Below are 24100 nucleotides of genomic sequence, written 5' to 3'. Positions count from 1 at the left end.
TCTTTTTTTTTTGGAACCTGATTGGTTGAAAAAGTGTAGGCAAACTGTTCCAAATTTGGCTTTAGGAAAGACAAGAAGTGGAATAGAGTAACTTTTTATTGTGGAGAAGATTTTATTTTATTTTTTTTTTTCTTTTATAGAATCTACATATGTTAGAGCCGCGGTTTCGTAGCTGCCCTTTTTTCTCTACCATATAGTAATAATTCTTAGTGGTCTCTATAATATATACACACTCTATTTTAGCATCAGCAAAAGTTCTGTAGTGACTTCTTCAATCAACAATGAACTCTGTCTCAGCTTTAATGATTGTAATGTATTTACCACGGGTTTTGAAAATGGTAACGAACTCTTAGAATCAACCAAATATATTATCAAGCACTTCAAAACTTTCAAATACAGAAGTTGAATAACTGGATTCTTTTTGTCATGAAGTGACAATTTGATTAGTATGCTGTTTATAACATTCATATTCAGCATATAATTTGTCAACGCAAAATTATTTGTCAATAACTTGAAATATATTTCCAAAGTACTCTCCAAATTCGAAACCTTAGGAAGCAAAAACCCTCCAACCAAACAGTCAGCTGCCATAGGAGAATTCAAATCAATGTAAGATGGTTCTAACTTGTACCAACAATGTAGCGAGTCCAAAGCATTTGATTGCCAGTAAGGATCCAACAACAAGTTGTAATATATTTTGGCTATGTCATTCTTTTTCAACTCATTTACGACACTAGCATCACAATGTACAAATTCACATATTATTGGCAAAATGAATTGTCTGAATGGTAAGTTAATTATAGACAAAGTCTTTAAATAAGGTAATCCTCCTAAGTTGACAAACTCCGACTCCCTTCTATGGTTCAAGGCAAGACTATTGTACAATATTGGAGCTAGAACATTAATAATCTCTTTGTAATTACCTTTAGAGGGGACATAGCTTTTCAACAACTTGACCAAAAACTCCAAAATTTCAGCGTGATATAAATTCTTCAAAACTTCTGATATGCAAGACATGGATTTTACAAACTTGAGCAACGTCAATTGGTGAGACAATTTCAAATTGTCAAACAATTTGAATATCAATTTGAACAAGTCTATCGATCCAATGGAAATTCTAACTTTCGTCTCAGATTGACTAAAGTATCTAATGATGTCTATAATTCGCTCTATTGTTATTTGAACTTGTTCTTTGGACACGTTTTTTATTGGTGGTTTTTGATCATACTTGACCAATCTGTTCAACAAAACCACTAACCAAAAAATCACGCCGTGCTTTGATAAGATACGACACAAATCAGATTTTGATCTGCTCAAATCTTTGGCTAATATGTTGTGAATTGACTCTATTGCAATCAATGGGAATGTAGGGGTGGTATCAAAATCTTCTTCCACAAATTTACTCACCAAACGAAGCCCTCCGCAAGAAACAAACATCGACAAAGCCTTTTCTGATAAATTCAAAATGCCAATAAACTTAGCAACCTGTAACCGTACTTGTACTTCATAAGTTGCACTTCGGAAATGTGCTACCGTGGGAATTCCTCCTAAAAAACAAAAATTTTCAAGTGTACCTAAATTGCTTTCAAAAACATGATTCAATATAGAAAGACAATGATACCACAATTGCTGTTGACTTGGAATATCTTGAAAACTCTCTAGGAGCTCTAGCAATGACAAAACGCCGTGGTCTCGAATCAAAGTATCATGCAGTACCAGATATTTCTTTACAAGATGTAGCATTCTTCCAGTAACTTTGATCAATGCCGGCACTGCATCTTCGTAGCCTAGATGAACTTGCTCTAACTTGCGGCTTAACCGTAATACCAAATATTCCATTTTGCTCTGTACTTCTAATTCATTTGTATCAAAATTCTCAATGTCGATATTCAAAAAGGGGTCAGATTCATCCATACTATCTGCAACTACTGCTAGCTTATTTGGGCCAATAGTCTCAAATTCAAAATTGTTCAGGGTGTCCTCTTTATTGTCAGCAAATAAAGTTAATAAATCCTTTTTGGAATACTTTGTAAGTCTAAATTGTTTTTCTGTATTATCTGGTTTCAATTCTATTATAGATGATGTCGAGTTTTGAAGGTTGGATACTTTTATTTCCTCAAAATCTTCATCCCAATTTTCATCATTTGATTCAGAATAGATTTTGATTGACTTCAATTCTCTGCTAGGTTGTCTTAACAAGGTGGCCATCGAAGTCTTTGTTGTTGCAGTTTGATTTAGCCATTTGTGTTTCAAAAGTAATTTTGCACTTATTCTAAGATTGGCTTGTTTTTGAAAACATTCCAACAAAAAATCTTTTGCAAGAGTAGACATGTTTTTTGGTAATGGTGGATGTTCATCTGTCCCAATGGCGTGTAATGTTGCCATTGGATTGAGATCGTGGTATGGTGGGTTTGTGGTAAACAACTCAATAATAGTTGCTCCTAATGACCAAATGTCAGATGCGGTACAAATACCTTCTCCTCCAAGAACGGTCTCAGGGGCCATCCAATTGGGAGTACCAACAACCGTTAGATGTTGAGACGTGACTTTTGTTGCAACTCCAAAATCGGCCAACTTGACATCTCCTTTATCTGTTAGTAGTACATTGGCAGCCTTGACATCCCGGTGAACCACCCCCTGTTCATGCAAATAATTTAGTCCCTCCAAAATCTGTCGAACATAATTGATTATCTGATGCTCAGGTAGGCCCTTCTTCAACTTCTTGTACAACTGTCGTAACGATCCTCCCTCGCAGTACTCAAGTAGGACATTTAATGAAGTTGCTGTTTTCACAAATCCGTGGTACTTTACTATATTAGGGTGTTTCAATATCTTTAACAAGTCAATTTCCCCCATTAACACGCCGACATCCTGATCTTTCTCTATTCGAATCTGTTTAATTGCTATGACTTGATTGGTTTTGAGGTTCACTGCTCTATAGACACTTGCAAAGGCACCATTCCCTACTAATGTAGTCAATTCAAAATTATCTAATGCATTGTGCAGACGCGTACTAGTTCTTTTTTCAAACTTTTGAGCTGGAGTCAAGGATACTTTAACCGAAGAAGTTCGCTGATGTTTAGGTGTGGATTGCAACCTGGTATATTGATTGTTCTGCTTGAAGTTTTCTCCAATTTTTGATTGTTGTTGTTGTTGTTGTTGTTGATTGCGGAGTTTCTGACCACTAAGTTTCTGGGCAATATTTCCTTTTTCTTTTTGATAATCTATGAATGGTGAATCACTGTTTTCATCGTTGTTTTCAAATTCATATATTGGATACACAGTGGGATAATATGGCTTAGCACTGTCGCTGGTAAACTCGACATTTAAATCTTCCTTTAGTTTCTTTGCAAACGGCGAGTCTAGCGTTGAAGTTTTGGATTTTGAGTCATTTCTAACTATAATTGAGGCTTTGGAAAACTTGGAATATTTTGAAAATGATAAATCATTCAAGTTTTCAAACCCTTCTATTTCGTCGCCTTGGTTGGTTTCTTCATATTTGGCAAGGACCGATTCTTTGTTCAATCCGTTTATTGAGCTGGGATTCTGGCTTGTGCTTAAGGATGTTTTTTCATTCAAACCTTCTGTATTCAAATCAAAATCATCTAAAACCATTTCAATGATTCTATGTACATAGTTGAAAACAAAAGGGAATGTCACGTATTTTGAAAATCTTAGAAGGAAAACCTTGTTTGTGTTTGAATGTAAACGCTTGGTGTGCCGGTTTTTGTTATTTACATTACTATGTACAGGTCCGCAACAATAGTGCCAACCGAAAAAACAACAACAATAGGAAAATGGCAATTTCTTAATAAATCATGTATTCTAATACTGTCTTGTCTCTCTAATAGTGATATAAAACCTATATATCTAAAGCTACTTTAGTGATCATCTTTCCATTTGGTTTGTTGTCTTCGAAAAGCTTGTTCCATATTTTTGGGATATTTTCCAATCGATGGATAAGGTCATGTCCGTGTAAGTTCTCAACGTGATAAGCTCCGTCAGTACGAATCTTTCCACTTTTGACTGCTTCGGTAAGAATGCCAATAGCTTTGGGGAAATGTTCTTGGTAATCCGTTACAATGAATCCTCTAACTGTTAATGAGTTCACAGTAATTTCACCCCAATTTGAGACCTTCAGTGCTTCGCGGTTATTGTATCCGGCGATAGAACCACAAGCAACAACATTTCCAAACTTCTTGACCTTTGTCAATATAAAGCTGAGGATCTCTCCTCCAACATTATCAAAATAAGTGTCAATAAACTCATCACCAAGAAACTTTTCAATTTGATCTTGATAGTTTGGGTCCTTGTAATTCACACATATATCTGCTCCCAATTTCTCGACCCATTGACACTTTTCTTTAGATCCGGAGATACCAATTACTTTGGATGCTCCCAATAAGTTCTTTGCAATTTGGACTACTACAGATCCAGTAGCACCTGAAGCCGCAGATACACAAACGATAGGGCCTTTTCCATGTGGATGATTCAAATACTGTTTCAAATCGCCTGCCTCTGTCAACCCGAAAAAGGCCGTTAAAGAAGTCATTCCCAAAACAGAAAGATAATACTCCAAAGGTAATCCGAGCGATGTATCGATCTTGTTAAACAATGAAGTGTCCTCCAAAACAGAGTAGTCTCCCCATAAAATGATTCCATATACAATGTCTCCGGGTTTGAATCTGCCGGAATTGGATTGAATAATCTGGCCTAAACCCAAAGACCGCATTGGAGTTCCTTCTTCAACTGGTTTGGCATAATGTCTTCTTTTCTCAAGCTTGCTTCTGATCCAAGATCGTTGGGTAGGGTCGTTGGAAAGATATAAATTCTTAACTATAACCTCTCCCTCTTTGAGCTCCTTGGGGAAAGTTGCGTGTTTAACAGCAAAAGTTGAGTCCAATTTGTTAAATTCCGGATTGATGAAACCTGTAGGGTGTTTCTTCAATACTATTTGTGTTGCAAGTGATGGAAGAGTCATGAGCGTATTTTGTCAAATCTTGTTTTCGTCCAAAAAAAGAAAAAATAATAATAAAAGAAAGAAAGAAACAAATAGAATATAATATAGGCCCGATAGGATATAATAATATTGTACCTTGAAGAAGTATCAAAAAGCAAGGAAAACCTAGTAGGTGATTATCAACAAGTGTGGGGAATAAAAGAACACCACATCGGTTCCTGTTTTTGCCGACCAAAGATAAAAAATAAAAATGTTACACAAAATGTTAACCACCGTCGCAATTTATTTGGAATGATTTTGACATTTTGAATAAAAGATACAAATATAAATGTACTGCAACAATTCTTCGCCATTCTGATAGTAGGGAAGGATTCGGAAATCAGTATTACTCAATGACAAATTTTACTTGTTTGCGAGCCAATCCACGTTGGCCTAATCATCTTTGGATGATGATCAGCCTCAATTGCTGATCATGGTCTTTTAATAAAATGAAAGTTTTGCTTCTACAATTAATGTGTTCAAGCATTGTCATAGATGATCAACTAAGTACAATTTCTAACACCCAACATTTATTACAACACAATCTTTAATATAATTCTCAAAAAAGAATCAAATCCCAAAAAAAAACAGCCTCATTTTTCAAACCCAGTGGTGACACCTTCGGCAGCTGCAGCACTTTGTTCATCTCTCTTTGTTTTCTCTTGGTTCCAACTAAGCAAATTCACATCTCCGGTTTTTCTTGGTTTCACAAAATTAATCACCAACAAGGCTAATCCTAATACAAAACAAATACCTCCACCAACCATCCAACTGATACCTAAAAAGTCATTCTTTCCTCCAATAACCGATCTTTGGGTGATGTACAAATATTTTTTTCCCTTATATGGTAAAACTGGGAAATGTAATCCAACACTAATTTGGTATATACCACGCTCTAACGATCCAGTATCATTACGCAAGGCTAACTTATTGAATGTAGCTAAAGCTGACGGACGCATCCAATTTTGAAATTGGTACCAGGTAGATATATCTGGAATGTTTGTCTCATTGTATCCATTTGGAAATTTCTTATACCAATTTGGTGGTGGCACAACCTCAGTATAGTTGTATTGGGTTTTCTTAAATCTATTCTTGTCGGTTGACCAGGCAATTCCTTTATCTGTCAATACAAGTGTATTGTCACTTGATGTCCCGTTGACAGCTTCGAATGCTTCCGTAAATGTATCGTTAAATAAAGAGTTGGCAATCAACCCACATGGGTAAATTCTTTTCCCATTGATATCTGAGAGAGGCTGGCAGTTTTGTCCTACCGTGTTCTTTATAGTATCTAAGGTTGCTGGCTTTCCATTCAATTGGTCCTCACTGAAAGATTTAACATAACGTCTGTGATTAGCATAGAAGTTATGTAAACGATAGTAAAGATAAATTGGACCCTTCATTTTCTCCAATACTTCGAACTGCACCTGGCACACTAACTTTTCATCGTCGAATTGCTGCGATGTGTCATTTGTTAACTTCCATGAAAACTTTGGCTTTGGCTCGGTGTTTGCATTGATATTTCGGAAGTTATAAGTAGTAAAATTATCAGGAATATCTGACCAGTAATCAAAGCTAGCCAAATTTTGACATTGGCTGTAATCAATTGTGATATCTTCAATTCTATGCGATGCATACCACATGGCTGCACCCAAAGGCACAAATACTATGGCAATGGCAACCAACAACGGAATAACCGTCTTTGCAGTTAACACGGGGTTTATGGCTTTTAATCTTTGTTGTGTGAATGAGTTTTCTTTCGGTCTCCTAGACTTTTCCTTTTTGTCAACAAACAGTTCGTCATCATAATCTGAAGATGATTCATATTCTCCCTCTTGGGCATACTCATCTAATGCACCTTCTTGCTGCTGATCTCCATTCTCAATTTGTTGTGAGTCATTTGCTGTTCGTGACATGACTGTGAGGTGAGGTGTTTTAAATTAAAGAAGCAGGGGCTATGTGTCCTGGTTTCTGTCCTATTGGTTAGAAAAATTATATCCGATCGTCCCCCTGTATAAGCATTTTTGTCCTGTTCAAGTCGTGTTAACCTAACCAGATTCACTCTACCAAAGATGAGACAAATCTACACGACCATATGTATTAAAAATTTTTTTTTTGATTTTTTTCCATCTGTTGCAACAGTCCAGTTGTAGCTATAAATTTTTTTTTTTTTTTCAGTTTTGTTTGCTGTCATTATTGAATATATAAGACCAGAATAATAGAAAAATAGGACTAGCACAAGAACAAGAGAATGTCTGAAACAGAAGCTGAAAAGAATATTGAAATTTGGAAGGTTAAGAAGTTAATCAAGTCTTTGGAAATGGCCAGAGGTAATGGTACCTCCATGATTTCTTTGGTTATACCACCAAAAGGTCAAATTTCATTGATCCAAAAAATGTTAACAGAAGAATATGGTACAGCCTCGAACATTAAGTCAAGAGTCAATAGATTGTCTGTCTTATCAGCAATTACTTCGACACAACAGAAATTAAAGTTGTACAACAGTGTCCCAAGAAACGGGTTAGTTGTTTATTGTGGTGATGTCATAACTGATGAAGGAAAAGAAAAGAAGTTGAACATAGATTTTGAACCTTTCAAACCAATAAACACATCTCTTTATTTGTGTGATAACAAATTTCACGTTGAAGCTTTGAATGAATTGTTGGAAAACGACGACAGGTTTGGTTTCATTATTATGGATGGTAATGGTGCGTTGTTCGGTGCTGTCAGTGGTAACACTAGAGAAGTCTTACACAAATTTACAGTGGATTTGCCAAAAAAGCATGGTAGAGGTGGTCAATCTGCTGTTCGTTTCTCCCGTTTAAGAGAGGAAAAGAGACACAACTATGTCAGAAAGGTTGCTGAAGTTGCAGTACAAAATTTCATTACTGCTGATAAGGTAAATGTCAAGGGTTTGATTTTGGCTGGTTCTGCAGACTTTAAGAACGAATTGTCAAAATCTGATTTGTTTGATAACAGATTGCAAGCAAAAGTCATCAAGATAGTTGATATTTCGTATGGTGGGGAAAATGGTTTCAACCAGGCTATTGAATTGTCAGCTGAAACTTTGGCTAATGTCAAATTTGTTCAAGAGAAGAAATTATTAGAAGCATACTTTGAGGAAATCAGTCAAGACACTGGGAAATTCTGTTATGGTATAGAAGATACTTTGAAGGCTTTAGATTTAGGTTCTTGTGAAAAGATCATTGTTTACGAGAATTTAAACACCATCAGATACACATTAAAAGATATTGAGGGAGAAGAAGTTGTTGCACATGTTAATCCAGAATTGCCTGATAAATCATGGCAATTAGACAAAAAGACAGGAACAGAAATGGAAATTATCAAGGAAGAGTCATTCTTGGAATGGTTAGCTGAGAACTATAAAAATTATGGTGCTGAATTAGAGTTTGTCACCGATAAATCATCTGAAGGTGCCCAATTCGTACAAGGGTTCGGTGGTATTGGTGCCATATTGAGATACAAGGTTAATTTTGAACAATTGGCAGATGAATCAAGTGAAGACGAATATTATGATGATGACGATGACAGTTTTATTTAGATTGGTGTGTTCCTTATGTTTTCTTTTTTTTTTGTTTTTTTTTTTGTTTTTGTCATTTGTTTAGCATATTTTAGTTTCCCTCTTCTTTCTTCTACATATATTATTATACGGTAATACACTAATTTATTTAAAATTACTTCTTCTTTGAAATTCTCTTCTTTTCTATTTTTTTTATTTTATTTTTGGAACCTTTCAAATCACTTAATGCATTGACTTTTTCATGACCCAACACATCATCATGATGAGCACCAGTAACCATTTGATGAGCCAAGTTCTGGAGACCACTTGTGATGTAAGATTTACGGGCATTTTTCTTGATTGGATTGGCCAAAAGACTTTTTAATTCATATCTCAATGCCTTGGTTTCTTCTTTAGACAACATTTTCCCTTCTTTTCTCTTACGCTGCTTTTTTATGATATCGTCTTCAAAATCCTCAAGCCCAGATAAATCTTCCACACCTAAATCTTCAGCTGCTTGTTTTACCCAAGAATCTTCTTTTCTTGTTGCTGTAGATGAGATGCTAGCATCCGCTAACTTAGATGAGATTTCCACTCTAGGCTTTATTTGTGATACTAAATCCATTTCTATTGGAAGCAACTTGACATCGTTATGCATATTCAATCTCGATTCTTTGTTAGAGTTGCTAGCAACTAAACGACGCAACTTTCGTAAAGGTCCTGAAGCTTCCTGAGGTGAACAAAACATAACTGATACACCTTCTTTCCCTGCTCTAGCAGTTCTTCCCGATCGATGAATGTATACATCAGCGGATCTAGGTAAATGGTAATGAACAACATGGTCGATATTTGGTATATCTAACCCTCTTGCAGCCACATCCGAAGCAACTAATACTGATACTTCGTTCTTTTGGCTTGCTTCCTTAAATTTCTCTAATGCCCTCAATCTTTGCTTTTGAATCATTGAGGAGTGTATGGAGAATGCCGGTATGTTAAGATTGTTTAACAATGGAACCAATCTCTTGACAGAGTCTATTGAGTTAGCAAAAACTAGAGTTGATCCTTTGTACATTAACAAAAAGTAGTACAAGTATAAATCACGCTCTGTAGGACCACATTCAACCAATGCCTCTGTGATTTGGCCCGAAACAATCTCCTTCGGGTTGGCATCAATGAGAGTAGGTTTTTTATCTTTGAATTTCAACTTCTCATTTAACAACTGAACAATCTCGTCATTTCCCATCAATGAGCTACTTTTACCTTTCTGATGCCTATCTAATTTCCGAAATAAATCTCTCGAAAATGTTGCACTGAAGACCAAAGTCTGCCATTTCCATTCAATGGATTTGTTTTCCGGTCTATTTTTACCAAACAACTCTAATATTTTCTCAAATTCATCAAAATGGCCATCTTGCAACAATCTATCTGCCTCATCTAATACTATTATGTCGGTGGATGCAAGTCTTTTGGCCAATTCTGAGTCTCCTTGGATCAATTCTAACATTCTCCCTGGTGTTGCTACAATTATCCCAGGACCATGGCGTAATAATCGTTGCTGTTTTTGTATGGAAAGACCTCCAGTTATACTTACAATTCCTCTGGTGGATAACGGTGAATATTTTGCCAAACTGTTCAAGTGGTCAACAACTTGGTGAGCCAACTCTCGGGTAGGAGCAAATATAATCCCAGTGGGATGGTTAATTTTGTTATCCTTATTGTTTTGTTTGATTAAGTTCAAAGATTGAATATATTTTTCCAAAATTGGAATCCCATATGCTAAAGTTTTACCTGACCCGGTTGTTGCCTTGCCGATGACGTCTTTTCCCAGCAATGCAATTGGAATGGTTTCTTTTTGAATTGGTGTTGGCTTTTTAAAGTTCAACTGCGATAACCCATAAAGTGTATAAGCACTAATAGATGATCCTAAATCCCCTTCCTGCCAATTTGGTAAGTTTATTTCGTTATCGTCCGGTAAAGGTAAATCAAGGTTGGCAAATGAAACAGCATTCAATACATTATTCGTTTCTGCTAACTCGTATTCTTTGTTGTTGTTTGACACTCCTTCAGTAGAATTGTCATTTTCTTGATCATTTTCGTCATCATCAAATCCAAAAAATTCTTCTTCGTCCTGTTCGGTTGGCTTCTCGTCTTCAATTTCTGGTGTTTCATTCTCTTCAACATCCATGTGGTCTTCATCTTTTTTTGAATCATCAACCACTCTGCCTTTATCGCGTACTATGAACTCGGTTTTCCCATTAACTATTTGCACATCGACTCCATCGATTTCCTCTAATCCATAAAACCCTTCATAATCACCCAAATTGTCTGGGATATCAACTGGTTTCCACTGTAAATCTTTGGCTTTCACTACTTTCGACTCCTTTTTGAGTTTTTGTTTTAATGTAGGTGGTTTTCTTGGCTTTGACACCTTTTTCTTTCCCTGTTTAACCATTTTTTAATAAAAGTTTAGTATAGTATTTTATCAAACATAAAAAGACAAAAGTCTAGAGATGGAAAAAAAAAAAAAAAAAGAAGAAAAAAATTGCAATGCTCATCTGAAGTGGTCCTGATTGCAAAGAATGATGTATCGCAGATTTTTGATGATATTTGAGAATCCTCACACCAACACTATCCCCAAGAGCCAATTCTATCTACATGGCAAAAAAGAAATCACGATCAGGTTTACTTAAAGCACCTAAAACCATTACTGGAAAACATGGCATTCCTAAAAGTTTAAAGCCACAAAGGGCGAGAGAAATTATACGAAGATTTCATGTGTTACAGAAGAGTAAAGATTCCGTACTAGCCAAACTTCAAAAGATCATTTCACAAATCTCCAAAACTGACTACCATCAAGTTGAAGAAATGTCTACTTATCAAGAAGCTTTTAAAGGGTTTGTTTTACCTTTGAAATATTCGGAAAACCCAATATACAAAATAGACAACACTCTCAATAAGAATGATCTAATCAAAATATTGGCATGTATAGATGCTGAAATCAAACAGCGTGGAGGAATTGAAGCCTACCAATCTGCATCAACTCAAGGACAAGCGGGCAAAAGAGGTGGAGATTCTTCTAAAAAGTTGGTAGAATGGTTGAAACTGGACTTGTACAAACAGAAACTTCAGCATGTGAATGCCTTAGAAATTGGCTGTCTTAGTCCGTATAATGCAATATCCACAAGCTCGATATTTGAAGATGTCGTTCGTATTGATTTGAATTCCCAAAACTCATTGATACTTGAACAAAACTTTATGGATCGACCTATTCCCCAAAAAGAGTCGGAAAAGTTTAATCTAATCTCCTGTTCTTTGGTTTTGAATTTTGTCCCTTCACCAAAAGAAAGAGGAGAGATGTTGCTTCGAATAACTAAGTTTTTGAAAAACCCTAAAAAGTCAATGAGTGCCTTGTTTTTAGTATTGCCATTACCTTGTGTTTCTAATTCCCGATATTTCGATAGCAAGAAGCTAATAGAATTAATGACCGTATTGGGATTTACTCAGACGTTTTCTTATGAGGGAAATAAGGTGGTCTATTGGTTATTTGATTGGAATGGGAAAGTGAATTTGAAGAAAAAATTTTGCAAGAAAGAGCTACACTCGGGATCTAATAGAAATAACTTTTGCATAACACTAGCATGATACACTTAGGCAGGGTTATCTAAATATAGAAGCGGATGTTTCACTCTCGACTATCAAATATCATATAGTTGTTGAAATTTAACGTTGCTTTATTCCAACTTGGCCCCGACTTCATTCCAAAGCTAGATATAAGCCATGATTCGGGATTAAAGCAAAAATTTCAAATTTAATTTTTATTAAACTCACATTATATTATAACCACAATCTAAAAAAGTGTATACATTTGTTTAATTATTTAAATAGAACTAAACTACCTTAGACATAATGCAAATGTGTGTATCTATAAACTTCCCCCCTCCCAAAATAAAAAACTCACTATGCCCAAACCTGTAACTGTTCATAATAATCTACTCTTTTCCCTTCTTTGTTATCAATATTATTAGCTACTGCGACTCTTATATCGTCTACCATTGCGGGATGTCCACACGTAACAAAGCATGCTGATCCTGAACTTTCCTCAATGCATGTTTCAATTACTTTTTCGATATTTGGTCTTCCTTCAATCATTTTTATGTGAAATAGCTCTTCCTTTATTTTGTTGAGTATTCCGTCGGTTGAATTCACTGGTTCTGAATTATAGGAAGCCGGTACCGATTTCTGCAATAAGGGTTGTAGTTCATTTTCCATACCTTGGCTTATTCCTTGCATTCTTTTTTTAAAATCATCTTCATCTACCAATATACCAGGTCGGGTAATATATATAGTTGTTTTGATTTCGGTATTTTTTAGTGACATCAACTCTTCATAAAACCAAAGCAATGAGTTATATTCTCTGACCACCCAAATCAACTTCACTTTATGTTTCAGCTCTTGGTGTCTATTTATATCAAGTGCCTCAGCAAATATCCCAGGTATTCCATTTCCACCAGCAATGAAAACTGCCATATCTGCATTCTTTGCAGGGGTCGACTCGCCGTAAGATCCTTCAATTGCTACTCGAATACTAGCAAAGCAGTTTTCTTTGGATTTCAAATACCGAAATAATGATAATGTGACTCCCTTCTTTACCTTTATGAATAATGCGATATCCTTTTCTGATGTGGTGTATGTAAATGGATGGCTTTGCCAAAAGCAATCAAATTTCAAGAAGTGGATAAATGCATGACCACCAGGAACAGCTTCCCAATTGTCTGGCTTTGGTACAATCACTTTAAGTGTCTCATCTGGTAGCAAATAAACTTGTGCTTTTGGAAACCCAAAGGAAATAAGTCGACAAATCCTGATTATTCTATCAAATGCCCAAATTGCAGCTGAGGTGTAATAAAACCAGACACAATATAATGCCTCGACGTGCATCCAAGCCCCGCCAATGAAAACTACAGCCAAAATAATATGCAATATTAGAAACAATTCATACCATCTTCTTCTCAATACTAGCAAACCTTGAACCAAAATAATAAGACCTGCCACCATTGCAGTAAACCCCCAATAAATATACGCCTCAGGCTTTTTTGAGTGCTGTTTCAAATATAATGTGTAACACACCGTGTGCACTAAGGATAGTGCCACAATGATTCTTGATATCCATCTATGAAACATAACAAAGGTTGAATAATCCCATCGAGTCATCCATTGAAGAAAATTGTTTCTTCCTGCAAATAGAATCAATAAAGGCATTAGAGCACTTGCAAGCAAACCTGATCTGACACCATAAAACCTCAATAAAGCATTGGTTTTAGAATGAAAAAGTGGATTATTCTCAGCGTATTGAAAATCCCCAATGAAAAATTTTAGACATAATACTGTCATACCTGTTAATATTATTGTTTCAAACCTTGAAGGCGCTAACATATCAAAGCCTCTTGCTATGTGAAGCTCTTTAGTTTTGTTTCTAGAACCTGTGGCAGGAGTGCTGATGTGTTTTCTGTACCAATTACTAACTGGATCTGTCAAACTTTTGGTGAAATTAGGAAAAATTATTTTACTCCAGTTACCTACGCTTACTACTGCTAGCACAACTACCCAGTATAATACTAGGTACCACCCGTAATCCACAGACTCGTCGTAATTCCCCAAGAATTGTTCATATGATTGTTTAAAAATGAATACCTCGGACTCATTCAACTGCACAGGAAAATCAATTTGGCTATAATTAGGAAGTTTGTGAAATTCATCTACAGGTTTTGCATGGTTCTTGTAATACTCCTCGGCATGGTTAACAGTGGACATTGTTATGGTTTTGTTGAATGGCTTGCACATGGAAATCAAGGATTCTATTTCTTTAGGATGACCCACTTGATAGCAATGAGCAAGAGTAGCAAATGCTGGAAAATTGTTGCAATAACACCATTCAAAGGTGGCGTTTGATGGGCAAAATCGAGCGGTAGTTAACATTATTTGGTAGTTGCATCCAAAAAATGCAATTTTTGACCTTCCATACTTATGAAATGGAGCTCCTATTTGGGCTGTTTCTGGGGCTACTGCTGCTAATATTGAAATAATCAAGCCAACTATTAGTGAAGCTTTAATTTTGCGACATACGGGGTTTTTTAGTCGGATAGGAATCAAAAATGGTAGTAAAACAATTGCTATGGCAACAGATATACATATTGCTGAATAATACATGTTGAATGGTTGATAATGGTTTGGAATAATTAGAAGTTGTATTCTAAAAAGAAAGGGGATGGAATTCTACTTATCTATTCCATCTAAAGAAAATATTTTTATATCTCCTAAGAAAAAATCTTTAAGAAAAATGCGATCTTGTCGGGATCGTTACCGTGTTGTTTTTTTGGTGGTTTTTTTTTTCTTGTGCAAAATTGATTTCCGATCGGAATTGCATACATCTTTGGCTGATAAAAAAGATAAGCGCGAACAACAAAATGCCACACCATTATACTAATCTTAGCTTTCAGGAGAATTATGTGGAGTCCACACTTTATTCCCTAAAATCAGTAATAATTTTCTATCTGTTTATATTAATATTAAAGATTTTGAATCAAGGAGTAAAACAAAAGAGAAAGTTTTCTCTTACTAGATGAATTAACGATGGTGTAAAGGTATTCTAGAGAGTTGGAAGAAGGAAGTTCTTGACACCATAGGAAGTCGAATAAATGAGATATTATTGGTTCCCACTTTAATTGACAATGGAGCATCACGGAATGATAACCAGGTGAATATCGGTTACAGATTCCTCTATATCTTGTGCCTTGAATTTCTACGTTTGCTTCCACTACCAAATAAAAAGAAATGATGATCAATACAGGCACCGATTGAGTTATTTGGTAACAATCGTAGAAATCGGAATCTCTACAGATGATTCGATGACTAATGGAAACAACGAATCTACGACAAAATTGGCTTCTGCGACATTTGTGAGTGTGAGAAAAAATGGTCGCGACATCCCTGACAAATCAGCAAGTCTGGAATTACAAAATGTCTGAATAATTATCGCCCTTTGTGAAACATTTAACATAGACTATAAAAAGATAGCAATATGTCTTTGAACATAACTATTTCAGGTTTACTCAGTAAATACATCATCCGTTACCAGATACATTAGTATTCCCAATATTCAAAATGTCTATGTATACGTCGAGATTAGCAACTGAGTATGTTCCCTTATCAGAAATCAAAAGACCAATTCCACCTGTGTTGGACTATCAGAAGATAGATGCAATGCTTTCCACATTGAAAGGAGTGCCAATGGAATCAGCAACTTGCAAGGTAGAAGACATAACTGCTGGAGAGCTACCTCCAATAGATGTTTTTAAGATCCGGGAAAATGGAAAAAACTTTTATTTTGCATTCGGTGGTTGTCATCGTTTTCAAGCATACGATAGAATAAGCAAAGAGACCGAGAAAGAAGTTATGGTCAAATCCAGAATTCTTCCTGCAACTAGAAAGTCGTTGAGAATATATTTGGGAGCTTCAGTGGATGCTCTCTTTGACAGTGTAGATTCAGGAGCATCGAATTAGTTGATTGGGTGTTATTTATGAAATTGTTTAGAGTGTGAATAATGGGATCACCTCACTAGGTATTCTTATATATAATCAAATAGAATAGAAATATATTGAATGAATCAAATGTGAAAATTGAACTTGTACTTGTAGTAGCCAGTGATAGTTTACAACTTTGAATACGACGTTATGGTCAGTAAGCGCTGCAGTATTGCAAACATCGTTATATGGTCAGATACAACATAAACAAAGTTTGTATCTTTGAAAATAACCATTTGTGTTTATTGTGGGCTTATGCTCTGTTTAAGAACGGATTGATTTGGGATAGTTTCCAGCACCTTTAAATTTGATACTTAATTGTTCTTTTAGAACTCGAACAAGATGTGAAAGTTATTGCCTACGTTACGGTATAAAAATCAAGAATCTATATGTTTATTATTCTCTTCAAGAATTATTTTGCTGGTATGACCGTCAAGCAATAAAAAAACACCTATTAATTGATCTGGGTTTTGGCTTCCAATAAAATTGTTCATTTGTTGAAATAGTCTGTTAAATAGACTTGATCCCGTTCTGTCAATTTGGTAGCGTTTGTCTACTGAAGTGAATAATCATAATCCATGACGCGACGATCTTGGAAAAAAGGAATCAAAAATTCTAGATGCTCTACAAGAACAACACCAGAAGTTTGACTATACAAATGACACTAAAAGGTCTGTCCTGGAAAGCATTATTGAAGAATTGGGAGTTCAAGGTTGCGGCATTTATTGGAATATATTTTCTTGTTTCCCACGTTTTACTTGAAACTACTGATGTAGTTAAAGAAAAGGGCCTAAAGTCTCATCTTAAAGTTCTTCCAGAAGAAGTCATTGACTACTACGGGAAACAGCCATTTTCAAATGTGGATAATTATGCGTACATGCAGTATGCAACTAACTATGACTATTTGAATCTTGCTATAATTAATTTTATTCACTTGCGTAAAGCAAACACCGAAATACCCAACTTGGTAATTATTTATGACGAAGTCCTCCATTACTATGCCAGTGATAAATGGAGTGAGTTGTACCAAGTGGCAAACAAATACAAAATCACCTTAAAATCTGCACCTTTGATAAAGGCAAATTACCAGGATGAGTCCAACTGGGCAGCTTCGTTTACTAAGTTCCACATCTTCAATCAAGTTGAGTATGATAGAATTGTATTTTTTGATTCGGATTCAATGCTTGTTGATATTCCCGATGTAATTGATTTTGAAAATATGGAAAGTAAATTTAATCACATTGATGAGTTGTTCAAAATTCCACGGGAATTATCGTTTGCACTGCCACAAGCTTATTGGCTAAATAATGTTGTGGAAGGTAAAAGTCCAAAACCTAGAAAGAATGTTGAAATACCAAATAAAAAGCGATATTCACTTAGAATGAAAAAACTTGTTAATGATTTGAGCATATATCAGGATTTCAATTTGTTGCCGCTGCTTATTTATGAAAATCATTATTTCGACAATGCTAATCATTTTTTCGCTAATCATATAATGGTGCTAACTCCATCGAAGAAAATATTTCAAGAATTAATGAGGTATGTCCACAATCCATGGTGGTGGTCTATAACAAATCGGGGTAATTTGAAAAAGCCAAATGATTATGACATGGAGATATTGAACAAATTTTTGAGCAATGAACTAAGGAGAAAGAGAATAAATGTTGGGATTTTACCTCATCGAGTGTATGGTGTTTTAACTGGGGAATTTGGTGAAGAATGGCACGAACGGTTTGTAGTAGAACCACAGTATTTACCATTCATAAATAAAAAGTCAAATAAAGGATGGCTGCCATTAGAGTTTTTCAAGAAAATCAAGGTAGTACATTTTTCTGACAGTCCAATACCCAAACCATGGGAAGAGGAAAGCAACGAAGAGCATTATAACACCAAAAAAATATACTGCGCCAAAGGTGATATGGAAAAGTACCACAGAGACTATCCTGTCTACAAACCTCGATTAACTGATGATTGTGATAGTGTCCTGATATGGAATTGGTTTAGAGAACAGTTTTACAGAGAAAGACTGGGATATTGGTTTGCCTAGTATTAGAATAGATTAGACTACCGGGTAGAGAATGTAGAAATATGATTTGTGGTACTATTTTTTGCCTGTATATAAGCATTTTCTTTTTTTTTTTTTTAGTTAAAATTCTATAAATGGAATCAATAACAATACAACAAAAGAAAAACAAATCATGAAACTTGAAGAAAAAAAAATTTGCTAGTAAAATACAACCTAGATCATATATTCAAATAAGAAAGAACTCCATTTTCTTTAAAAAAAAAAAACGTTGATCTCTTTTATTCTATCGCTTTGGTTTATTAATTTTTATCTACAGCTAACATGCCCATGAATGATAATGTTGTGATACTTACTTTGGAGGCGGCTAATCGTATTACTCGTCTCAAACGAGCTGATTCAACCACATCGGCTGAGGCGATGCCAACCTTATCAGATCCCAACGCTTATACTACCCCATCTATTTCTGTCCCACCCAATAACAATAATCCTTTTATAATAAGACAATCAAACCCATCCGGTACAGTCTTCATTGCTGTGGGTGCCATTGTGGGTGCCATTTTGTTGGGATTTATTTTATACCATTTGATTATTTCCTTGACTGCATCAAAGTTAGCTAAAAAGTCTAATGCCGATGATAGAAAATTATATGAGAAATATCAAAGCAATAATACAAACGCCTATGGATATTCTGGTGTGACCCCTCAAACAAGTTTGAACAATTTTACAAGCGATTATGGTGGTTCTGTTTCCAAATTACCTTTGTTGAATAAGTCTTTTGCAAATGTAAATGGTTCACAGGCGGGTGACAACTCCACAATTTACCAGTCTGAAGTTGGAGCTGCAGTAACGTCTAAACATGATTTAACCAAGATGTTTGTCTCTCCAACAGCTGAAGTTATGCAACATAAAAGGATCAGATCTAGTCACTATAATCCTTCGTTGAGTAACTTGTCTTTCGGTGGCTCCACCAGCAATTTGGTCAACCCTGCACCTGCTACTAATAGACACTCACAAGCGGTGCCTAATTTGTATATCAACCAGGAGGTCAATAACAGTGATTACTCTTTATCTCAACATGGTCTGGTTACTGCGTCACAACAACAACAACAACAACAACAACAACTTAACACCCCAGCCAATAGAAAAACTCTTCCATCGATGTATCTTGAAGATTTGATTGATAAAGAATAGAGAAGAGGTGTAAAACTTGGGAATTAAATAGAAATATGTCATTTAAGGTTCTATTTTATGTTTAAATAAAACAAAGCAAATATTATATTATTGAATACCAGATTTGAAACCTGTTTAATGTAGATCTTGTGTTGTAGTAGTATTTGGACACAGCCTTTTCACGGTAAATTTGTGTGCGTATGTGTCAAATAGACCAAACGAGAAAAAAAAAAAAAAGGGTAACGGTGAATCAAACTTGTCCTATAAATAAACAACAGAACAACAGAACAAAAACAACATAAAAAAAAAGAAGAAAACCTAACAACAACAATATATTCCTGAAGTGAATATTACACAACACGACAATTATCAACAAGAAAATCTGTTCGTCTTTTTTGGGAACTTTTTCAAAATCATTAAAAGTTATCTTGCCATTTCTTTTTTCAGTTCTTTTATATCTATAGTCTAAGCGGAGGGACTACTTTTCTATTTAATCAGAGGTCACCTTGAATATCATTAAAACATGCCTCTTTGTGGTGGTGGTCAAAAAACAAGTATGTATCGAGAAGAAGGTGAAAGGAATAAGATTTATCACCTGAATAAACCTAGAACAGGCGTACTGACAATATATTTTCTATAACTAGTTCAAAGAAAGATTGTCATTCTTGGAGATGGTGCATGTGGTAAAACATCACTTTTGAATGTCTTCACCAGAGGTTATTTCCCCCAAGTCTATGAGCCTACAGTGTTTGAAAATTACGTGCATGATATATTTATTGATGGTCAATCAGTTCAATTGTCCTTATGGGATACAGCAGGACAAGAAGAGTTTGATAGGTTACGATCTTTATCATATTCTGATACCCACTGTATTATGTTATGTTTTTCTGTTGACTCGCCAGACTCACTTGAAAATGTTCAAAGTAAATGGGTAGGGGAAATTGCAGATCATTGTGAAGGAGTCAAGTTGGTATTGGTGGCTTTAAAGTGTGATTTAAGAAACAATGAGGATATAGAAGACCAGCAACAATCAAATCCTTATTCTTCTCAAAAGAGATTGATTACATATGAAGAAGGGTTAGCTGTGGCTAAAAAAGTAGGGGCCTTGCGATACTTGGAGTGCTCTGCTAAAAAGAACAAAGGTGTTAACGAAGCATTTTCTGAAGCTGCGAGATGTGCTCTTAATGCTAAACCAAAAGGTGCCAATGACAATGAACCGCAAAAGAAAGGCTGTGTAGTTATGTAAATTTTATGTTACTGGTGTGTTTTTTTTGGTATTGTTATTATAGTTTTAATCATTAATATTAATATGCGTACATTTTAAATCCTACATTTATTTCTTAAACGGGTTACTTAATAATTCCTCACGTTTGTCCCAAATATCCTCTGAGCTTCCCTTGGCCTTATCTTCAAGAAATCTCTTTTTATAAAATTCTTGTACTTTGATACGGTTGGTCAACTCCCTTTCACTTAATTCTTCGAGTGGTCTTTCTTCCTGTTCTCTAAATGACCCATGTTTTATAGCAAACCAAAATTTTTCTCTCTGTCTCGTACATGAATCATAGGTACCATATCTATAATAGTTTTTCACTTGACCTCCCAAAGCAAAGCAGGCGATTAACTCGTCTAATGCTGTCATCAATGACACCAGTCCAGGATACTCATTCAAATTTGTATCTTTTTGAATAGCTTTTGTTATTTCTTTTCTTCTCTTCTGTACATCTTCATTTGAATCTTGAAACAATTTCCAAATCTCCTCTAACTCTTTATCATCTTTACCCATGTTGAATAATAAGGTGTGGGAGTGATTAACAATTGTCTGAAAAAAAAAAAACGACTTCTTTTTTCTTTTTGTTTTCCAGTTGAAGAATCTTAAAAATTGGAAATTTTTCACAACTCAGAATCACTATCAAATTACGGAAAAAAGTTGAGTAATTCCAGCTCTGTAATTAATAAAAAGCCATTTCCTCACTTGATAGGAGAAAGTTAGCTCGATTGATCTGGGTCTTGGAAGAGAACTTTATGCCTTTTGTTCCAGCTAGTAAATAGTTTTGGTGGCACTTCTCATATTATTGGCGAGAATAATCTTCTGCTTTTGCACAAATCTAAATGGACTAACAAAAACCAAAAGAAAAACCCAAGCACACACAAAACAACAACCATATTGTTTCTTCTGTTCCAAAGAAATAGCAAAAAAAAAATAAACACATGCTCTCAGCAGGATTCGAACCTACGATCTCCTCATTACTAGTGAGGTGCCTTACCAACTTGGCCATAAGAGCTGGAAAATTGTGTAGATTTTGTAATTGCTCTCAGCAGGATTCGAACCTACGATCTCCTCATTACTAGTGAGGTGCCTTACCAACTTGGCCATAAGAGCTTTACATGTTTGCGAAAACGGTTCCCAGTTTTTTTAAAGGTTAATATTATTATTTCCTCCTACTTCTGAGCACGTTATTTTTGGTGGATTTAGGTTACACGTGTGTTGTTTTTTGATGCCAATAACAAATAATGCTTCTTTTGCTAGTACTTGTGACTTTAAGTTTGAATTTGCATAGTAATACTTCTTAACGTAGTAGTTGTTTAATTATCTTCATTTTAATTGTTTATTGGTAAAAATTGATCAGGTAAATATTGCGAATACTTAATTTTCTATCTAATTGATGGTAGAATTTTCTGAAACTAAGAGTGAATTTTCTTCAAAAACAATCAAGAGGGAGTTTTCTATTTTGCTTTATTAGTCACAGACTATTACATAATCTTAATAACTGAATCGACTCTTTAATAAACCACTTTTAACTGAGAGCTACCAAATTCCGCTGATTCACAATTTATCAATTCCGCACGACAATTGTATATATATATTTTTTTTCTTCTCTCTCAAAGACTGCGAGTATCAAAGTAAAAATTTTCTTTTTTTGAACAAATAATAACCATCGGTTTACTACGATTCTATATTCCACACACAAACTTGTTGTCCAATGTTCAGTCTACCTTCATTAACACAAAAGCTTGGAATAAGTAAAGCAAGTTTCTTAACACCAATTAGACAACTTGGTGCTTTAGGTTATTTAAAACCTCACGAAGGTTCGACATTCAATTATAAAAGGTTGGGTCGTGGTCAATCATCAGGTAAGGGGAAAACTGCCGGACGTGGGCAAAAGGGTCAAAAGGCTAGAAGTAAAGTTCCATGGTGGTTTGAAGGGGGTCAAACACCATATTACAAGCGTTTCCCAATTACTGGTTTTAGAAAACCATATCAAACAGTATTAGAAGAAGTTAATTTACTGAAAATTCAAGATTTCTGGGACAATGGTAGAATTCCATTACAAAAAGGTGAAACTTTGAATATAAAAGTAATGAAAGAATGTGGACTTGTGACTGGGAGTTTAAAAGACGGTGTCAAGATTTTGGGTAAAGGAGTTAAGAATTATAATGTTCCATTAAATATTGAAGCTTCTAGAGCTAGTGATATTGCCATTGAAGCAATTGAAAAATCCGGCAATTCTTTTACAGCAAGATATTTTACAAGATTAGGATTAAGAGCTCATGTGAACCCAGAACAATTTCTTTTAAAGAGAGGTTATGTTCCATTACAAGCAAGACCAACACATAAGAGAGATATTGAATTTTATTCTAATCCCGACAAAAGAGGATATTTACAAAAAGACAGATCAATATTGTTGGATCCTTTGGAAAAAGCTCGTGAAGAACTTACCAATAAAAAGCCAACCAAGAAGTTATCTAAATTCAAATCATTGGAAGAACAATTAGAAGAAGCTTCTACATTTAGTTACAAACCATCGAAAACAGTCAGTGTTATGGATGTCTAGATTATCATCATGTACATAGTTGAACATAAACCCAAACCTAAACCTATTCAACATCAACAAATAGTTGTAATAGATTTTCAATAATATCTTGTAAATCATTCAATCGTAGTGGCTTCTTTGTTTCTCTTTTGTTAAAACTATAGTTGTGTTTTCTCAATGCAAATTGTGTTGCTTTGAATGTCATTTGGTGGATTTCCTTAATTGTAAGTTTGTCATTCAAAGAAGATGCAACGTTTGATGACAATCCACGTATTCGTAACCCAGAAAATATTATTTTATTAATTGCAGTATTGATTTGTTCTTGATTTGTTAATACCAGTGAACTACTAGAAGTATTCCCCTTAGTTGTGTTTGGATTAGCTATAAACAGATTCAGTCGTTGCTTTTTCTTTTCTATGATCTTGTCGATAATTGTTGTGTTTGTTCGTATTCTTTTAGGCGGTCTTAAATCCAATAATGTATTCTTAGGAATCGATTGAATATCCAACTGTGGTAATGTTTCAAGGAATTTGGAAAAACTCAAAACCAACACCTTGACATTATCTTCGTAGTAAAACACTAAAAAAGTGTTGGAATCCACTTGACAAAGCAAACCAACACCACTCTTTCCATTTGATAACGGAGTTTCCACTAATCTAGTTTTGAAATAATCAGATGTATCCGGATCATCTGTATAAACAGTTATTGGACAACAATATACTAAATACAATGGCAATGAAACGTGTTTGATGTAGGATATTGGGTTGCAAGAAGTGATGCTAGGCAATTTCAAAGTTTTATTCATAGACCATAGTTGTATATCATTTATGACATTTCTCTTTGATTCATGTAGTTGTATAGTTGTTAAGTAATTCATAAAATTGGATAAGTTTTTGAATAATAAAATCTTCTGGAAATGATGATAATAATATGTGTATATATATAAACACACCTTTCACTAACAAAAAAAAAAAATAAAAAGAAATATGTATGTG

The 24100-nt window shown here is 35.0% G+C and overlaps 14 protein-coding genes and 2 non-coding genes across 16 annotated transcripts; 7 read left to right on the top strand and 9 right to left on the bottom strand. All coding sequences in view use genetic code 12, as the record gives it.

Annotated features, from left to right (window-relative positions):
* Positions 1–234: 234 nt before the first annotated feature.
* Positions 235–3615, bottom strand: CD36_19640 (cell division control protein, putative; the record flags this gene model as incomplete). The annotated part of the gene is made up of 1 exon (XM_002418398.1): positions 235–3615. One exon carries the CDS (start codon positions 3613–3615, stop codon positions 235–237), a length of 3381 nt encoding a protein of 1126 aa, XP_002418443.1.
* A 247-nt stretch (positions 3616–3862) lies between these two features.
* CD36_19630 (oxidoreductase, putative) lies at positions 3863–4981 on the bottom strand (the record flags this gene model as incomplete). The annotated part of the gene is made up of 1 exon (XM_002418397.1): positions 3863–4981. The coding sequence occupies one exon, from the start codon at positions 4979–4981 to the stop codon at positions 3863–3865; it is 1119 nt and encodes a 372-aa protein (XP_002418442.1).
* Positions 4982–5592: 611 nt separating this feature from the next.
* Positions 5593–6912, bottom strand: CD36_19620 (alkylphosphocholine resistance protein, putative; the record flags this gene model as incomplete). Its single annotated transcript, XM_002418396.1, has 1 exon — positions 5593–6912. The coding sequence occupies one exon, from the start codon at positions 6910–6912 to the stop codon at positions 5593–5595; it is 1320 nt and encodes a 439-aa protein (XP_002418441.1).
* Positions 6913–7247: 335 nt separating this feature from the next.
* Positions 7248–8558, top strand: CD36_19610 (eukaryotic peptide chain release factor subunit, putative; the record flags this gene model as incomplete). Its single annotated transcript, XM_002418395.1, has 1 exon — positions 7248–8558. One exon carries the CDS (start codon positions 7248–7250, stop codon positions 8556–8558), a length of 1311 nt encoding a protein of 436 aa, XP_002418440.1.
* A 133-nt stretch (positions 8559–8691) lies between these two features.
* CD36_19600 (ATP-dependent RNA helicase, putative) lies at positions 8692–10968 on the bottom strand (the record flags this gene model as incomplete). The annotated part of the gene is made up of 1 exon (XM_002418394.1): positions 8692–10968. The coding sequence occupies one exon, from the start codon at positions 10966–10968 to the stop codon at positions 8692–8694; it is 2277 nt and encodes a 758-aa protein (XP_002418439.1).
* Positions 10969–11171: 203 nt separating this feature from the next.
* Positions 11172–12158, top strand: CD36_19590 (conserved hypothetical protein; the record flags this gene model as incomplete). Its single annotated transcript, XM_002418393.1, has 1 exon — positions 11172–12158. The coding sequence occupies one exon, from the start codon at positions 11172–11174 to the stop codon at positions 12156–12158; it is 987 nt and encodes a 328-aa protein (XP_002418438.1).
* Positions 12159–12473: 315 nt separating this feature from the next.
* On the bottom strand, positions 12474–14723 carry CD36_19580 (ferric reductase transmembrane component precursor, putative; the record flags this gene model as incomplete). Its single annotated transcript, XM_002418392.1, has 1 exon — positions 12474–14723. One exon carries the CDS (start codon positions 14721–14723, stop codon positions 12474–12476), a length of 2250 nt encoding a protein of 749 aa, XP_002418437.1.
* Positions 14724–15677: 954 nt separating this feature from the next.
* CD36_19570 (sulfiredoxin, putative) lies at positions 15678–16076 on the top strand (the record flags this gene model as incomplete). The annotated part of the gene is made up of 1 exon (XM_002418391.1): positions 15678–16076. One exon carries the CDS (start codon positions 15678–15680, stop codon positions 16074–16076), a length of 399 nt encoding a protein of 132 aa, XP_002418436.1.
* Positions 16077–16716: 640 nt separating this feature from the next.
* On the top strand, positions 16717–18144 carry CD36_19560 (glucose n-acetyltransferase, putative; the record flags this gene model as incomplete). The annotated part of the gene is made up of 1 exon (XM_002418390.1): positions 16717–18144. One exon carries the CDS (start codon positions 16717–16719, stop codon positions 18142–18144), a length of 1428 nt encoding a protein of 475 aa, XP_002418435.1.
* A 300-nt stretch (positions 18145–18444) lies between these two features.
* On the top strand, positions 18445–19314 carry CD36_19550 (hypothetical membrane protein, conserved; the record flags this gene model as incomplete). The annotated part of the gene is made up of 1 exon (XM_002418389.1): positions 18445–19314. The coding sequence occupies one exon, from the start codon at positions 18445–18447 to the stop codon at positions 19312–19314; it is 870 nt and encodes a 289-aa protein (XP_002418434.1).
* Positions 19315–19816: 502 nt separating this feature from the next.
* Positions 19817–20539, top strand: CD36_19540 (Rho family GTPase, putative; the record flags this gene model as incomplete). Its single annotated transcript, XM_002418388.1, has 2 exons — positions 19817–19847; positions 19938–20539. 2 exons carry the CDS (start codon positions 19817–19819, stop codon positions 20537–20539), a joined length of 633 nt encoding a protein of 210 aa, XP_002418433.1.
* An 87-nt stretch (positions 20540–20626) lies between these two features.
* On the bottom strand, positions 20627–21076 carry CD36_19530 (early meiotic induction protein, putative; the record flags this gene model as incomplete). Its single annotated transcript, XM_002418387.1, has 1 exon — positions 20627–21076. One exon carries the CDS (start codon positions 21074–21076, stop codon positions 20627–20629), a length of 450 nt encoding a protein of 149 aa, XP_002418432.1.
* Positions 21077–21502: 426 nt separating this feature from the next.
* tRNA-Thr (AGT) lies at positions 21503–21575 on the bottom strand. Its single transcript has one exon. It is a non-coding gene; the product is annotated as a tRNA-Thr (tRNA).
* A 25-nt stretch (positions 21576–21600) lies between these two features.
* tRNA-Thr (AGT) lies at positions 21601–21673 on the bottom strand. The gene has a single exon. It is a non-coding gene; the product is annotated as a tRNA-Thr (tRNA).
* Positions 21674–22274: 601 nt separating this feature from the next.
* On the top strand, positions 22275–23126 carry CD36_19520 (mitochondrial 54S ribosomal protein YmL10/YmL18; the record flags this gene model as incomplete). The annotated part of the gene is made up of 1 exon (XM_002418386.1): positions 22275–23126. One exon carries the CDS (start codon positions 22275–22277, stop codon positions 23124–23126), a length of 852 nt encoding a protein of 283 aa, XP_002418431.1.
* Positions 23127–23169: 43 nt separating this feature from the next.
* Positions 23170–23982, bottom strand: CD36_19510 (mitochondrial morphogenesis protein, putative; the record flags this gene model as incomplete). The annotated part of the gene is made up of 1 exon (XM_002418385.1): positions 23170–23982. The coding sequence occupies one exon, from the start codon at positions 23980–23982 to the stop codon at positions 23170–23172; it is 813 nt and encodes a 270-aa protein (XP_002418430.1).
* Positions 23983–24100: the final 118 nt, after the last annotated feature.

The sequence above is a fragment of the Candida dubliniensis genome, chromosome 2 (genome assembly GCF_000026945.1).
Source record: "Candida dubliniensis CD36 chromosome 2, complete sequence".
Lineage (NCBI taxonomy): Eukaryota > Fungi > Ascomycota > Pichiomycetes > Serinales > Debaryomycetaceae > Candida > Candida dubliniensis.
Note: the sequence above shows the minus strand (reverse complement) of the source record. Positions and strands in the feature narration are given on the sequence as shown.